Here is an 18,373-nt window from a genome sequence, read left to right as displayed (position 1 = left end):
AACCCACGAGCACGGGAATGCATCGTACTGACAAACATAGAAACATACACATCCACGATCACAGGTTTCTGACGTGCCCATGGGACTCAGCGAATTGCGGCATCTTTTTACGACTGGACCACTCGTGCCGTACCTCCATACCACCGATTCTTGGTTTATCACCACTATACATCCACTCGTCGGTTACAACAAATTAAAGGGGTAAACATCAACGACCTGCATCATTTTGGGCTATCATTCACCAGTATACCATGATACTCGTGATAGAAACGAAATACCGCAGCGGCATCATGTCCATGGAGGGCGTAGAATATATTGTGGTTGTTTTGAAATGAAAATTGGCATTCCCCGACACATTATGAATCTAATCGTAATGATAGGCCATAGGCATAGTACTGATGCCATCGCTCTTAATACTGTGATTCAAATGACAGTTTACCCATGAGGATCCGAGAATAGGTCTTCAGCAACCCATGCTTGCCGTCAGAGGCGACTAACGGGATCCGGTGGTCAGGTTCGCCGATTTCCTTGATGCATGCCATCGTATCCCTATAACGTAGATCGATGCTCATGATATCAATCACTGGATTGTCTGGTCCAGACTTGATTATTTGCACACAGTCGTCATATATCTGAAATATTGCTGAGCGCGACGTTAAACTGCAAACAAACAAACAAACAAACAATCAACTGACAGGTATGAGTACACTTTAACTTTCACAAAGAGAGAAACGACACTATCATACTATTTTATATTCACACGGATCATGTATGATATGCGTATCTAAATGTAGGTCAGAGATTATCGATATCCTTGAACGGCTAACTGAAATGAGAATTGCTGACAGTGAATAATTTCAATCGTTCGCTATTCTTGTATCGATTACATAAAGGGGCAGGTGACGTCATGGTATTACACAGTATGGAGAGGCTGTAGACAGAGTGAACAGACAGCTCCTGACGTCTGACTCCCATGCAGTAAGAATACTACCGATCTGGTGAGTGTACTTTGTATTTTGTATCTCTTAAACAAGCACAAGCGCCAACCCTGTTGTTATCTGCTGCGCCGGGCTCATATGTGATACCCTTTCAAATGTAACTAGCATTCGACTACTTGTGATGATACTATTATTGATTCGTTTCGCAAGTGTTGTGTAGACGTGGCTGCTACAACCGACGGTTGGCACGATGCATTATTCAGGTGTACAATAGATTTCTACGACTGAATACGCTCGGACCCTGAACATGAACATAGGTGCATTATTGATATAGAGATAGCGACACATTTCATAAAGGTAAGGCTCAAATCACTGTTATATTCATATTTCCCTTAATTTGTGTGTCGTCTAGGTGGCACTGTGACCAGGTTAATTACAATCTCATGAAAATCAGATGTAAGTTCTCGCTTTCGCTAAACAAAGATCTGATGACATCCCATTACGTGTCACGTCAGAACGACCTTGTATCCGACTAATCAAAGCGTCGCTAACCAGATCATGAAAGTGACAGTCGGAATGCGTTTTTATCCCCCGCCGGGCCAGAATGGCCGAAGGGGGATTATGTCGTGGCGCAGTCCGTCCGTCTGTCTGTCTGTCTGTCCGTCCGTCTGTCTGTCCGTCCCACAGAGGGCACTAAGCACGTGAAATCAACCCCTCCTACAGTTCCCAGAGAATATCCCTCATGTTGATGATACGCATATCGCAGTCCCGTTTCATTTCGACTAATTTTGACAGAGTTACTGCCCCTGTTTTACGGAGCTTCATTTGCCTAATTGTGAGAGAGGTACTAAGCTTGTGAAATCAACTCCTCCTACAGTTTCCGGAGAATATCCCTGACACTCTACACACAAGATGTCGACATGTTGATGATACGCATATCGCAGTCCCGTTTCATTTCGACTAATTTTGACAGAGTTACTGCCCCTGTTTTACGGAGCTTCATATGCCTAATTGTGAGAGAGGTACTAAGCTTGAGAAATCAACTCCTCATCCAGCTTTTAGAGAATATCCCTGACACTCTATACACAAGATGTCGACATGTTGATGATACGCATATCGCAGTCCCGTTTCATTTCGACTAATTTTGACAGAGTTACTGTCCCTGTTTTACGGAGCTTCATTTGCCTAATTATGAGAGAGGTACTAAGCTTGTGAAATCAACTCCTCCTCAAGCTTTTAGAGAATATTCCTGACACTCTACACACAAGATGTCGGCATGTTGATGATACGCATATCGCAGTCCCGTTTCATTTCGACTAATTTTGACAGAGTTACTGCCCCTGTTTTACGGAGCTTCATTTGCCTAATTGTGAGAGAGGTACTAAGCTTGAGAAATCAACTCCTCATCCAGCTTTTAGAGAATATCCCTGACACTCTACACACAAGATGTCGACATGTTGATGATACGCATATCGCAGTCAAGTTTCATTTCGACTAATTTTGACAGAGTTACTGCCCCTGTTTTACGGAGCTTCATTTGCCTAATTGTGAGAGAGGTACTAAGCTTGTGAAATCAACTCCTCATCCAGCTTTTAGAGAATATCCCTGACACTCTACACACAAGATGTCGGCATGTTGATGATACGCATATCGCAGTCCAGTTTCATTTCGACTAATTTTGACAGAGTTACTGCCCCTGCTTTACGGAGCTTCATTTGCCTAATTATGAGAGAGGTACTAAGCTTGTGAAATCAACTCCTCCTCCAGCTTTTAGAGAATATCCCTGACACTCTACACACAAGATGTCGGCATGTTGATGATACGCATATCGCAGTCCCGTTTCATTTCGACTAATTTTGACAGAGTTACTGCCCCTGTTTTACGGAGCTTCATTTGCCTAATTGTGAGAGAGGTACTAAGCTTGTGAAATCAACTTCTCCTACAGTTTCCAGGGAATATCCCTGATACTCTACACACAAGATGTCGGCATGTTGATGATACGCATATCGCAGTCCCGTTTCATTTCGACTAATTTTGACAGAGTTACTGCCCCTGTTTTACGGAGCTTCATTTGCCTAATTGTGAGAGAGGTACTAAGCTTGTGAAATCAACTCCTCATCCAGCTTTTAGAGAATATCCCTGACACTCTACGCACAAGATGTCGACATGTTGATGATACGCATATCGCAGTCCAGTTTCATTTCGACTAATTTTGACAGAGTTACTGCCCCTGTTTTACGGAGCTTCATTTGCCTAATTGTGAGAGAGGTACTAAGCTTGTGAAATCAACTTCTCCTACAGTTTCCAGAGAATATTCCTGATACTCTACACACAAGATGTCGGCATGTTGATGATACGCATATCGCAGTCCCGTTTCATTTCGACTAATTTTGACAGAGTTACTGCCCCTGTTTTACGGAGCTTCATTTGCCTAATTGTGAGAGAGGTACTAAGCTTGAGAAATCAACTTCTCCTACAGTTTCCAGAGAATATCCCTGATACTCTACACACAAGATGTCGGCATGTTGATGATACGCATATCGCAGTCCCGTTTCATTTCGACTAATTTTGACAGAGTTACTGCCCCTGTTTTACGGAGCTTCATTTGCCTAATTGTGAGAGAGGTACTAAGCTTGTGAAATCAACTCCTCCTCCAGCTTTTAGAGAATATCCCTGACACTCTACACACAAGATGTCGGCATGTTGATGATACGCATATCGCAGTCCCGTTTCATTTCGACTAATTTTGACAGAGTTACTGCCCCTGTTTTACGGAGCTTCATTTGCCTAATTGTGAGAGAGGTACCAAGCTTGAGAAATCAACTCCTCATTTCAGTGGTCGGTCAAAGTTCGCGAAAGGGCGTTCTGACGTGACCCGTAATGGGATGTCCTCAGATCTTTGTTTAGCGGTAGCGAGAACTTAGATCTAATTTTATTGAGATTGAGTTAATTATTAAGATAACGTTGTAAAAACTGTAAGAATATTGCAAAGAATAGTTTTTCAGTCATAAAGCGACGTGTCAGTTTCGTTTTGAAAACAAAGTGAGCGCAAGTCATTTCGACTTTGGTGAATCTTACCAACACAAGTATGCTGAACGAGGATCATAGTTATGTATTCTATAAAAAGGTAAAAAAAAAATATCAAAGAAGCTCACATTGACGTGCATACAAGGATAAACTGAATTTTGCTTTCATTTTCAGTTGATGGAATGTTTGCATGTTTCAGACCTCTTCATTAACATGGATCACAGAGTCACAGACAATGACGGAACTGCAGCAGTTGCTGATGATGGTAGTGTGGGTGACAGCACTGGGAGAGGTAGAGGTAGAGGAAGGGGTAGAGGGAGACGCGACACAAACGACGAATCTAACAAAGGAGAGAGAGAAGGATGGAGACGCTTTGGTAGGGGGCGAGCAAAAGTCAACCCCAGAGTAGGCACTTGGACAAGCGATCAAGAAAACACGCAAGTGGACAGCCCCGGAGTAGGCATGGGGCGAAGCAGACTAGAAAACAAAGATATGAACAGCCCCAGAAATAGACAGCCATATACAACCGTAGACACTCCCTTAATACGAGCAGCTGGTGCATATGTAGACGCAGACACGCAGTTTCATGCGCGTTTTGTAGATGATGACAGCACCGCCACCAGTTTGGTTCCTCACACTGCTGGCAACATGGCAGTCTCTCCACGTGTAAGTACTATAAATACACTGTCTATATTTGAAACCATGATAACTGTTTAAAGTAGTCCAGAAACAGTCTAAAAACATTAAAGATCAAATTGCTGTTTGTGGCATAATAACTTCTTCCCCATTGATAACGCCATACAATTATTAGTATATACTTATTATAACTACTTTACATATAACCGCATATTATCACCCACAGAAAACGACATATCATGCTCATTACAACTGCTTCCTCATAGAAAAAGTCATATCATATTCATTACAATAACTGCTTTCCCACAGAAAAGTCATATCATGTTCATCACAATAACTGCTTTCCCACAGAAAAAGTCATATCATGTCCATTACAATAACTGCTTCCTCACAGAAAAGGTCATATCAGGTTCATCACAATAACTGCTTTCCCACAAAAAAATTCATATCATGTTAATCACAATAACTGCTTTCCCACAGAAAACGTCATATCATGTTCATCACAATAACTGCTTTCCCACAGAAAAAGTCATATCATGTTCATCACAATAACTGCTTTCCCACAGAAAAAGTCATATCATGTTCATCACAATAACTGCTTCCTCATAGAAAAGTCATATCATGTTCATCAGAATAACTGCTTTCCCACAGAAAAAGTCATATCATGTCCATTACAATAACTGCTTCCTCACAGAAAAGGTCATATCAGGTTCATCACAATAACTGCTTTCCCACAGAAAAATTCATATCATGTTAATCACAATAACTGCTTTCCCACAGAAAACGTCATATCATGTTCATCACAATAACTGCTTTCCCACAGAAAAAGTCATATCATGTTAATTACAATAACTGCTTTCCCACAGAAATCGTCATATCATGCCCATTACAATAACTGCTTTCCCACAGAAAAAGTCATATCATGTTCATCACAATAACTGCTTTCCCACAGAAAAAGTCATATCATGTTCATCACAATAACTGCTTCCTCATAGAAAAAGTCATATCATGTTAATTACAATAACTGCTTTCCCACAGAAAAAGTCATATCATGCCCATTACAATAACTGCTTTCCCACAGAAAAAGTCATATCATGTTCATCACAATAACTGCTTTCCCACAGAAATCGTCATATCATGCCCATTACAATAACTGCTTCCTCATAGAAAACGTCATATCATGTCCATTACAATAACTGCTTCCTCACAGAAAACGCCACATCGTGTCATGGCAATGGCGTTTATCATTAGATAACTCCACATTGTGTCATTACAACCCCGCTTGCTTTTTTTTCAAATGTCGGTGCTTTAATTGAATACATCTATGTACTGTCTTCATTGTCAGCTGTTTAAATTAACTAAAATATTGAGTCCATCATTAATATATCTGCACTGAGACTAAATAATGACACCATGGTTTATACAGACTAACCTAATTGCGAAATTGTGTGTCAAAAAGTAAGCATACTAAGAAAAGTTGTCTTAAGGAAATTATAATTTTTTTTGTCAGTGTGTGTTTTTATTTTCTCAGCCGAGGGCATAGACAAATGCATATCAGTTTGTCTATATTTGTTGTTACAGGAAGACGTTTTGCATACTGGCGCAGATATGGATATCTTTCGGAGGCGTAAGTCTGCTACTTAGATGCTGTTATTAACAATTGATGAATCAGTAGATGGTAACTATAACAAACTGGCAGGCTTAGTATTATATAGAGTCACTCCTCACATATTTAGATGTGCTAACAGTAAGGCTTTATTACTAGTTAGCAGTGTTTGTTTTCTTCCAGTTCATACAAACCATTTACACCATTGCATATGAGTACCTGATGTCTGAGGAAACGAATTTGTATACCAAAAATGACACGCGTTTACCTGATACACAACATCACTGCAATTCTAAGACGTTCCAAGATATTAGCTTTCTCTTATACCCTAGTAGACGATGCATACAATCAAAACAGTCCTCACTAAAGCATTGAAAATTAATTTATATGACGATCACTATCTATCAAATAGCAGTATAACAGATAATTATCAAACGATTGTGGTTGTAACCGAAATATGATATTGCATGAAAGATACATGTCTGCCGTGAAAAAAGATCAATATACATTTAAACAAAGTGTCATATATCAGAAAAGAGCAACCTAACACAAAGTGAATGGGTATATTAAGTAAATTGATATGTTTTGTTGTACAAACAGATGTTCCTTCACCATCTGTTAGATTCTATATCCACCTTACCGCCAACTGTGGAAACTATTAACATATTTGTTAGATTTATGTTGCCATCACAACGATATAATATCAGTCTTGAAGTATCAATCCTTCCACCAATTATAGATACAACGATGGTCCATTCATTTTCTGTTTACTGCAATTCATTATTTTTTTCGTGACCACAACAAATGATTTCTCGGCTCTATTTGGTCAAAAGTAACCTATTGATACTTTTTGTCTCAGAATACATTCATTAATACATTGGCAATGAACATATGTTAAGGGTTTGATGAGAAAAGTTATGCTTGTTTTGAAACCTTTACGGAATTATTGTTTTCCAAATGAAAGTTATTTTGCAGCTCGAAATGATTATTTGTGCCATCTCAAATTGTTAAATAATGTCAGAAAAGGAGGCAGCGTTTGTGATTTTGAGTCCTTTTGATCCCACTTCCATCTGATCTGATATAATAGCTATTATACTAATTTACAAGCAAACATTCATAATGTTTTCACTTTGTACATTTTTGCAGCCCCGAGATCGATTACTCTTGTCAAGGAAATGCAGGTATCTAATGTTCTTCAAATGCCAGCTGCCAAAAGAAAATTCGGGATTCCAGGTATTTACCACAATTGATTCTGATATTTATGTGATTTAGAAATATAATTGAGGAATCCTATTGTCCAGTCCTCAAACAATTTTGTATTTAAAGTAATTTTGTTATTCCTATCTATCAATATAGCGAAATAAAAACATACGTAAATAACTGTAAATATTATGAAGCAGTAATACTTGACAACTAAACAATTACTAGCAACCGGACGGTAATATTGAAAGTTGGAAGAATGCTCTCAATAAATCATATATTGTTGCAAATTAGTTCAGCAAGTGAGGTTACACTTGTCACATGTATGAGACATCGATTAAATTACACTTACTAAACAAAGCGGCAAAAGAAAGGATAGTTTGACAATTTGTAATTTCCCTAAAAACAGCGATAACTAGTGGAAAGTGGGTACTGGGAATATGACTGCCCAGGAACAGGTACCAAAAAACAACTCACCCGAACGCGCCCCCTTTGACGGCGCTCGTGCGGTGACAAAAAAATGATGAAACAGGTTTCGTCTGCAGGGTATAACCACAAGTGATGAAAGCACACAAAAGAAATGCCACGACTGTCACAGGAGCAGAGAGAGAGGGAGCCATCGGTATGGCCGAAATGGGGGCAACACAGGTCCAAATTGCCAGAAGGTTTGGTTGTACACCATTGACAGTAGCTGATTCAACGGAACAGGCAGAGAGGTTGGACACTGGACAGGCCTAGAACCGGACGACCCCGAGTGACAACACCACTGGAAGAGGGTCAGATACGGCTCATTCACCTGCGAAACAGATTCGTAACGGCGACGGCGACGGCGACGGCAGCAACAGCGTTGGGACATCCCATTAGCCAACGTACAGTACTACGACGACTTCGTGCTGCTGGAATCCGAGCGTATCGTCCTTTCCGAGGTATGGTAGTGACTGCTCAACATCGACGCCTGAGACTGCGATGGGCGAGGCAGGTTCGACGCTGGCAAGTGAGAAATTGGCGTCGAGTGCTGCTTACTGATGAAAGTCGGTTTAACTTGTTTCGAAATGACGGCAGAGAACGAGTTTATCGACGCAGAGGGGAACGTTTGGCTCCGGCGTGTATTCGAGAGGTCCATCCATTTGGCGGGGATGTGTCATGGTGTGGGGCGGTATTTGTGGAGATCAGAAGACTGATTTGGTGAATATGCAGGGAAACCTGAACGCTGTGTAGTACAGAGACCAAGTGTTGCAGCCAGTTGTGCTTCCATTCTTACAAAACCAACAGCAGGGAACATTCACAACAAAACCTCTTCTTGTTATTTTTTATCGATCATGGAACTCGACCTATACTTTCTTTTGCCGCCCACTTTATATTACAATTACAAACAATATATGGCTAGACTGTATCAGTGTTTTTTTGTATTACAGAAATTGTCAGAGAGAAAATGGCAAATGCCAAGCAGACTTTTGTGCAGACGAAAGGTTACAACTATGTTTCTTCGACATTGTCTTCTGAGGGTGTTGTGACCATCTGTGGGTCTCCGGGATCAGGAAAGACAGTGATGTCACTCATGTTGATGGAGAAGTACAGATTGAAAGAGTATGATATCAGATTTATTGAAAGTCTTTCAGATTTTGATTTTAAAGACATAAGTCTGAAAAGGCATACCTTGCTGATATTTGATGATCTTTTTGGCCATTTCTCTCCAACAACAGCTGAGTTTGTCCTTTGTAGAAAGCTCTTTAATGATCTTGAATCTCATTTTAAATATCAGAGAAACAGAGAAAACTCCCCTAAAAGGGCGGGAAAAGACGAACATTTAGAGAACAAACAGCACGAAAGGCTTTTGAAAATTGTTTTCAATAGTAGAACTAACATCTTTAATGAAGTTGAACCAAAAATCAGGAAATATCAAAGCTCATTGTTCAGGCCAAGTACAGTAGCTAGGTTAATGTCTCTTACCAAACTTGACGCAGAAGAGAAAGAAAGGATACTGAGAAAACATTTAGAACTGTCCAGTCTATTTCTTAAAGATGAAGACATCAGAGCAATCTCAAATTTAGAATACAACCTCTTAGGTTTTCCACATATTTGTGAGCTCTACGGGAAAAATCGTTGGACCAAAATATCAGCAATACAGTTTTTTCAGCAACCATTGGCATATCTTGTCCAGGTGCTTACAGAGATTTGTGAAGAAACCAGCACAACAGCTGTGTTCCTTCTCATGATGCTGAATGATGGAAGTCTGAACCTTATTGATCTTGTGGACAGCCAAGCAAGTGGACATGCCATACTTCAGGAAATGCTGAAAAAGGTTTGCACAACTCTTCCTCATCTTACCTATTCAGATTCTCTGCCGGTGAAAGTGAACATTGCTGCCCGAAGTCAAATTGGAATGCTTCTTTCTGGTGGGGACATCACCAAGTTCGATCATCCGACTATTAACGATGCAGTTGCCTATGTGGTGGGATATCACAACCCTGTGTTTGTGGTGAGACATTGTAGCATTCAGTTCATATTGGAAAGGGTGAAAGTTGACATGCATGGATCCAGTTCTAAGCCTAGTGGTGGCACCAACTATGACTTCAATATTTACCTTGACGTGTCTGGCATGCGTGTACTTATTGCGCGCCTTGTACATGAACTGGTTTCTGTTAACCTTGCACCGCCACTCTCACATCCATCACTCCTCTTGGAAAACATTGCTAATCAACTGTTTCAACAACTTGACAAAGATCTAGAAGATGTCCTACATGGCAAAGATACTGATCATGGCTTAGGATTTCTTTTTTGGACAACATTCTCAGGTGTTAATTCTGTTTGTAAACGAGCCCTCAAATCTACAAAATTCAGCACTCAAGAACTACTGGAGGGATATGTTGGATGTTGCATGAGTGGAACAATAGATTCATTCAAATTTTTGATGCAGTATCCTGACCCATGTCTTGACGAAATAAAAGGAATTTGTGTTGGAGATATTGCTGACTATCAGGCAGAAAGAAAGCAATATGACTGGAGTCTCTCAAATACGTTTAGTCAATTAGAACTTAAAAAAACACATGAGAAAGAAACACCCCGCATGCATGGCAATAGCCGAGATAAATGTATCCATATTGCTGCAGCAAATGGTCATACTGAGATCGTGATGGAACTGATAAAGCTTGGAACAGAGGTTGACATACGTGGGGGAAACTCTATGACTGCACTTATGTATGCAACTTACAGGGGTCATATAAAGCTGGTTCAAGTGCTGCTTGAAAAGGGAGCTGATCCATCATTGCAAGACCAAGAAGGGGACAATTGCCTCCATCTAGCAGCAAGAGGAGGGTTCAAGGATACCATTGAAATATTCTGTTCACTAAAGATGGACTTGAACAGTCATGGTGAACATGAAAGAACACCTTTAATGTATGCATCCTACTATGGACAAGCCGATGCTGTTACTTTCCTGCTAGAGAGCGGAGCTACACCAGAACCAGATCTGTCAACATTTGCAAACAAGGACAACAGTTTACATTTGGCATGTGTTAAGAACGAGATAGATATTGTAAAGATTTTGTTGAAAAACGGGAGAATGAACATTGAGGCAGGAGGTGGACGAGGAAGAACTGCAATCATCTTTGCCTGTAGAAATGGAAGTCTTGAATCTGCAATGGAGCTTGTCAGTCAAGGAGCTAAACGAGACGTTGCAGATGATAATAAGCTAACTTGTCTCCATGTAGCAGCTATGCAGGGACACACTCGTGTTGTCGAATGGTTGTTAAGTATGGGGTTGGAGGTTGACCCATTGTCTGATTATGATAGAACACCCCTAATGTTAGCTTTGATCAATGGCTTTAGAGACACAGCAGATGTCTTACTAAATCATGGAGCAAAGATATCACTGAAGGACAAAGGTGATTCTACGTGCATTTATTTTGCTGCGAGTGCAGGCAACATTCCCCTGATTGAGAAATGCTTGGCGACTGGACAGGATATAAACTGTTTGACCAGAAATAAATGGACTCCTTTGATTGCAGCATGTAAACGAAACGTGGAAACTGTCAAGTTTCTTTTTGAGAAGGGGGCAAACATAAATTGCAGTGACAATATGGGCCGCACGTGTATCCATGCGTCCTGCCTATCTGGACATCTGGACATATTGGAATACTTACTCCAACACAGCACAGATCTGGATATTAATAGAAAAGCAACAAATGGCGCAACACCTCTAAGAAATGCTTGTCTCAAAGGACACCTCCACATTGTTGAGTATCTTTTAAAACTGGATGTTGATACTTATGATAGAAATGACTTGAATCAAACATACCTGCATATTGCCTGTAAAGGCGGCAACGAGAATGTTGTCGAAAGACTTCTGGCCCTGGCGTGCTTTGGAGTAAATGATGAAGATGATAGTGGAAGAACACCTCTCTTTTATGCTACTCAAGCTGATTCTCCTAAAGTGATTTATCTTCTTGTTTCATATGGGGCTGATATCAACGCCCTAGATAATACAGGCTCGTCGTGTCTTCACGATGCTGCATTGAGCGGCAACATACATGCTGCATCAATGCTACTGGACCTTGGTCTATCCCCAGACAGTAAGGACAAACTAGGAAAAACACCCCTTATGGTAGCTGCCAGCAATCACAAATATCTAACGCACATTGTCAATCTCTTGACGGAGCGAGGTGCTGATGTGAATGAGAAAACAGCAGATGGAAGTTCTTGTTTACATGTTGTTGCACAATTAGGAGGACATTGTTCCATGGCAGGATTTCTACTCCAGTCAGGAGTCGACATCAATCTGAGAGATGATCTTGGCCAGACTCCAGTCATGATAGCTTGCAAGAATGGTCATAAAGCACTGTTTGATTGGATGTTGAGCAAAGGAGCAGATCTAAATTTGAGAAGTGGGGACATGTCAACATGTCTCCACTTTGCATGTATATCAAAAGATGACAATCTCAAAATTGTAGGTGAACTCCTTAGTCGTGGATTTGATGCTCATGCTCAGAATAGCCACGGACAATCACCTATTGAGTATGCGCAAAGTAATGGCAATCAAAGCATACTGGAAATGTTACAACCCACATGCTGAGCAACCAACTTTAGCAAACTGTTCGTCTTCAGGCAATAGTACGATGTCAACAAGTTTCCTTTTTCATAGTGTCTATGGATTTATATTTGGTTGGCTTTAATTGCCAGACATAAACAGACCATGTCACTGAAAGGACCAATAGAGAAACAACTGACATCGTCAGATACGGGCTGTAAGTTTTAGATTAAACCATGTTTGGGTCACCAAATAAATTAAGTTTCCGAAAGGATCAGTTGAAAATGTATTGACCCTTATCTGACATTGTAGACATTGAAGTTCATAGCAGCCCTATCCATTAATTGTAGTGTTGTCATTATGTCACATTTTTTCATTTCTGTTCTGAGTAGGCCACAGGCCTATAGTACACTTATAATCAGTACATTCAGAGTAGAGGAGTCCATAACTTACATGTTACTTTTCCTGTATTTCATTGCGTGATAAATTTACATATACAAATTTTGTAAAAGTGAGCAATTGACAAATGAGTTCTTCTCTTATATATCTATGTTGTGGTCCAGTTTCAATAATGGGATCATGTGAACAGCATCGAAATTTGCTGAGGAAACAAAGAAATGTCTCAACATTTCAGCAAGAGAAATACTGTTTTTGTATATATATTATGTTATACCATTTCGTAATAAATGCATTTGCTGATTCAGATAGCGATTGAGACATACATACATACATACATACATACATACATACATACATACATACATACATACATACATACATACATACATACATTTGAAGTCAAAAGTAATGGAACTTAAACAAGACAACATTAAAATTTGCTATTTATTACTTACTGATGGTCTCTTGTTATCAGATTCAACCAATAAACTATAAATGATTTACCGGTAAACTATTTATCACAATATTGCGCTATTAATAATCTACATATCAACCATAATAAATTCAATGAAGTTATCCTTGGTAAGCACAGTAAAAGCATCGAGGTCTTTGATTTATCAGTTATCTAAAAACAATTTCCAAAATCTATTATCATATACATTTTAAAATAAGTTCCCATATGTACAACAGTACCACATTTTGCTCAATTGTTTCGATATCATTATATTACATTTGTTCTAAAATGACACTGTTAGAATTTACCACCTTTGTATCTGTAATATATGTGTGTTTTGTATTAACTATGCATATATTTTGTGATTTGAAGAATATTGCCTCTGTATATTCATGGAATCGCCATGATATTGCTGAACAATTGCTAAAAGCGGCGTAAAACTTTATTTTCTCTCTCACTTACTGCTCTTCATAGAACATCAAGAAATAATTATCTTATCTTTTCTTATCCAGTTATGCAGTGGTGTGTTTCTTTTCCATCTGTTCAGAGTTCATAATTTACGTGCATTAAAAGTAATTTATATTTTGTAAATATATTAAATTCTTAAATCTCACAATCTGACTTCAACTGTCCATTTTGATAGAATTGTAGTTATGATTGTGATGTAGATAGGTGCAACCCGTGAAGATCCATGGTAGAATAGGTCTTCATCAACCCATGCTTGCCGTAACAGGCGACAGTGCTTGTCGTAAGAGGCGCGTAACAGGATCGGGTGTCGGGGTCGCTGACTTAGTTAATGCATGTCATCGTATTTCAATTGCTTGTTCATGATGTCAGTCACTGGATAATGATACTGTACAGACCGCCGTCATATAGCTGAAATAGTGCTGAGTGCGGCGCTAAACAACAAACTAAACAAACAAATATTATTGAATGGAGGCTGTTTTTAACCCCTACAGGTATCTATTAAGTGAAATTCTGTTCAGTTAATGACAATACACTGTATGTTAATAAATATTTTTTACATTCATTTTATGTATGTAAACATTCTGCCTTGCTTATTATAACGAGTGATTATACTAATACAATGTGCACTTTTATGTGTCGGTTGATGAGCAGTAACCATATGCAAGCATATGGTCTCTGCCATGAGAACTGTTCATAGACGTGGAAACAAAAGTGAATAAATAGATTTTTACATAATACTGACCTCAAACAATATATTTAAAAAATAACTTTACACTGAAATCCATTTCTTCAATAATCATTTTTCTAATTTTATTCAATATGATGGTCCTGGTTGCTGATGGCTATATATACAAATAGACTTGAGCTTGGAAGCAGTTTATTCACTTCTGTAAAATACAAAGTATGTGAGTGTTTGGATGTAGTTTTGGCATTTTATCACACAGTATGAACTGTGTAATGCCTTATGATTATTTTATTATGCCAAGTCGTCTTAGACGCCGTGATTCGCTTTGCAGAGTTGCTTCCCTTTGGCACGCCAGGAACTTATGATTGTGGTTTCGAATCCATATGTTTCTAGGTTTGTCAGCGCCATGCCCGTGCTCGTGGGTTTCACCGAAGTGGTAAACGTCTGAGACCTGCATCACTTCGGGCTTTCCTCCACATTAAGCTGACACGCCGTGATATAACTGGAATACTGTTAGAAGCGGCGTTAAACCCAACTCACTCACTATTTTATTATGAGGAAAATGTTATTTAGATATTTGTAATTATTTATATGATAAAGCCTTGAGAACCCGCTGAAGTAATGTTCTGAGTCGCCTCGCCAACCTCACTCAGCTGGAAGACCTGAGACAGTTCGCCGGCTAAACAGTTGGGGAATCTGAACATTTTTAGATAAAATAAGAAGGGATCCGATTCCCTCCTCAGTCACTGATTCTGGGCGAAAACCACAAAGTATTTAAACCCATTATTTCATAACAAGAACAGCACATGAACACATTTTGAAGATGTAAAGTTCAACTTATGTTTGGGATTATTTGTTTCTGTTATCAGCGTTAAAAGACGATCACATTATATCATCAAGCATCTTGGGATAAGAAAACCGTTGAGATCCATTGATACTTAGACTCTTTGAAGCGGTTTGTTCTCAACATTTATGCAGGTCTTGTATGACAAGCCACATCTGACCTCACGGGGACATGCTATTGCTTTACAGTGGGACAGTGGGTTAAAGACAGGCAGCCGTACTGTCGTACGTAGTTGTTTTTAATGAACGGAAAATTTGCAGCTTTGGCACCTAGAACTTGAATGGTGAATGAGACAGAACTGTTAAGTTGAACTGGAACAGAGAAACTTGGGCAGAATGGTATATGTCCTGTTAAGCATACCATGCCAGCCGAGGTTAAACTAACGGATAGTTTGGTCAGTCCCTAGGACTTTTTGGAGTCGGCTACAAGAACGGTCACTATATGAAACCTGCGTATACATGCGAATAAAAGTAACAGATCACTACACAAAACGCTTTTTGCTGCTTGTCCTTATTAAAGACGCCCCACTCCGAATAAAACTGCACGCTATAACCTTCCCATATGGCTTTACAATTGAATACGTGAATACATGAATACGTGAAATACGTCTGAAATTGTTGTGTGAACAAACTAATGACCATATGAACGCATAACTGGTCAAGTCCCAATCTCATTAAAATCAGACCTAGGCGCTCGCTACCGACACACAAAGATCTGAGAACACCCCCATTGCATGTCTTGTCAGAACAAGGTTTCGCGTATTTTGAATGGAATGACAAACAGGAAGTCGACATTAGCCAATAACTAAGCGACTGTCTCGAGCTTCCCGGTACTACTTTTTTAAAAATATTTTGAAAACGTTCTCGATTCAAAACGTGAGGGGGCACGTGTGGCCGACTCGTCTAAAGCGCCGCGATTCGCTGTGCAGAGTTGCGTCCCTTGGGCGATTATGTTTCTAGGTTTGTCAGCACCATAGCCGTGCTCATGGGTTTCACCGAAGTGGTAAACATCTGGGACCTGCATCACTTCGGTCTTTCCTCCCACCTTAAGCTGATGCGAAGTGATATAACTGGAATACTGTTAAAAACGGCGTTAAACCCAACTCACTCAATCACTCAAAACATGAAAACTGAACAAAAGAAAATTCTGGACTGTATAATGTTATATGACAGTGTATTAATTGTTTAACAATAATTGTAACTGTGTTACATTGTTTCTGATTAGATTCGCCACTTTAACAAGAGCTGAACTGACTGAACGTTAGACTACTGTCCAGTTTACAAAAGGCTAAAGAGCACAAAGACAGACGTGTATCTCAAATAGACAGGTTTTTTTACTACTTTATGATGCCGTCAGTTGCAAAACTGATAAAATTGGGTCATCTCTAGTTCTTAAGTTTACACATAAAAATCTAATGATTATTCATCCATATGGACTAACATTGTAACTCTCCCAAATAATTATGTATGTTTATTTTGCTATCCTCCCAGCCGAATCTCCCTGGGCCTGATCGACAGTAATTGTGTTTGACGGAGAAATGTTGTTTAGTTTCAGCGTTGTCAAGTTGCATGGTAGACTTGGGGGTTAAAGGCAGCGCCTTTATATGTAGCTGTGCAGAGCCGTTCCAGAATTCCATGGTTGTGGTGCGACTGACAGATTCGTACTCATCCTATTATAACCCTTGGTCGGGCCGCAAAAATATCAACGACCCGCGTCTCTTTGAGCTCTCCTCCAACATTTCCTCGCCAGTACATACCTGAACTACAGTTCAAATCGACATAACAAAGCGACAAAACTCTTTCCATAATCTGACGCAATCTCTGCTGTTAGCAGAGACCATTGCATGATTCCGATCATAACATAAGCGTGTGTTTATGAATCACTATCAAAGAGTGATGATGCCAGGAGTTTAGGAAAACAATTGCATTGAGTTCACTTTATTCATTTGTTATTAAGTTATACAAATTCAGACTATTTAAATGCAAATGTCTACATATGTAACTCTTAACTCTGTTAACATATGTTTACACATATACTTCTTGACAGCGACTTTCTACCTCCGTTCCAGGACGCTTTCTGACGTTATAATTCTGAAGTATCAATTGCAGATCGCGTGCAACAATGCTGAAATATCGATTGCAGATCACGTTCATGACATTGCGGCGGGCATTATTTACACTGTTGCTTGGAAGGATATGACCTTTGTATAGTTGCGGAATAACGGGGAATAACAAGGTGTGTTTACATAGCGCTATACGTAGTAGAGCTGACCTAAATACACAGCGAGTCAGTCACTGACAATTCCAGGAAATCAAGGGCTTTCTTAGAAATAGCAGGTCACATTGACCCAGCAATGTGTAGCCCCAGTACCTGTCGAGGAGATAAGCTTCACAGGACTAGATATTAGGGAGCAAACACAATTGAAAATTTAGTCGGATATGTTCAATGCCTGCACTGCTTATCGTGTATAATTGACAGGAACGGCCACAGTAGGTAAGTCCCTGGTCAGCACATATTTGGTTTGTAGAATATATGTAGGTAACATAGACATTTTAAATGTATGTTGTCATGAATTTATACTGATGTTCGTTACAATCATGAAACGCGTGACAATAACCTCGATTAGTTTTGGACAACGACATGTACCCACATACAATATTAACGAGGCATAATCATTAAAATGGCTCAATTCAAGTGGATTTTGTTTGGAAATTACTCTTGCTCCAAAGGTGTTTGATCAGGGTTTACAACAATACCTGCTGTTTAAAAATGTCAGAGTTGCAAATATGAACATTTATACAACAGACAACTACATCGGTGTGCTCGGTTTTCAATAGGCAATTAAATAGTTGAAGTAATAGTGTTTTAGTATACTACTATTATTCGACTTTGATCATGTACTTCTATGAAGAATATTTTAAAGGATCATGCATTCGCACCGACTCTGTAATATTTGGACATTCACCAGAAACTACGAACACTGGCGTATTACAAGTTAAAGCCTCTGTGCCCGATGACTGGATGTCTTTAAGGTGAGGTGAGGTGAAATGAGGTTTAAATGTTGCGTTCAAGATAATTGCACTTATGGTG

At 39.5% G+C, this 18,373-nt stretch overlaps 1 protein-coding gene across 3 annotated transcripts; it reads left to right on the top strand.

Annotated features, from left to right (window-relative positions):
- Positions 1-643: 643 nt before the first annotated feature.
- Positions 644-14,087, top strand: LOC124137100. 3 transcript variants are annotated; one of them, XM_048383967.1, is made up of 5 exons: positions 644-998; positions 4,165-4,631; positions 6,183-6,228; positions 7,354-7,440; positions 8,823-14,087. In XM_048383967.1, the coding sequence occupies exons 2-5, from the start codon at positions 4,179-4,181 to the stop codon at positions 12,476-12,478; spliced, it is 4,242 nt and encodes a 1,413-aa protein (XP_048239924.1). In that variant the 5' UTR covers positions 644-998; positions 4,165-4,178; the 3' UTR covers positions 12,479-14,087. The 3 variants fall into 3 exon arrangements, with proteins under 3 accessions (XP_048239924.1, XP_048239925.1, XP_048239923.1); XM_048383968.1 differs by lacking the exon at positions 644-998 and adding an exon at positions 1,009-1,295; XM_048383966.1 differs by lacking the exon at positions 644-998 and having other exon boundaries at positions 3,760-4,631.
- The last annotated feature ends 4,286 nt before the right edge of the window (positions 14,088-18,373 follow it).

This window comes from Haliotis rufescens, unplaced genomic scaffold (genome assembly GCF_023055435.1).
Source record: "Haliotis rufescens isolate VD_foot unplaced genomic scaffold, xgHalRufe1.0.p SCAF_5, whole genome shotgun sequence".
Taxonomy (NCBI): Eukaryota; Metazoa; Mollusca; class Gastropoda; order Lepetellida; family Haliotidae; genus Haliotis; species Haliotis rufescens.
Note: the sequence above shows the minus strand (reverse complement) of the source record. Positions and strands in the feature narration are given on the sequence as shown.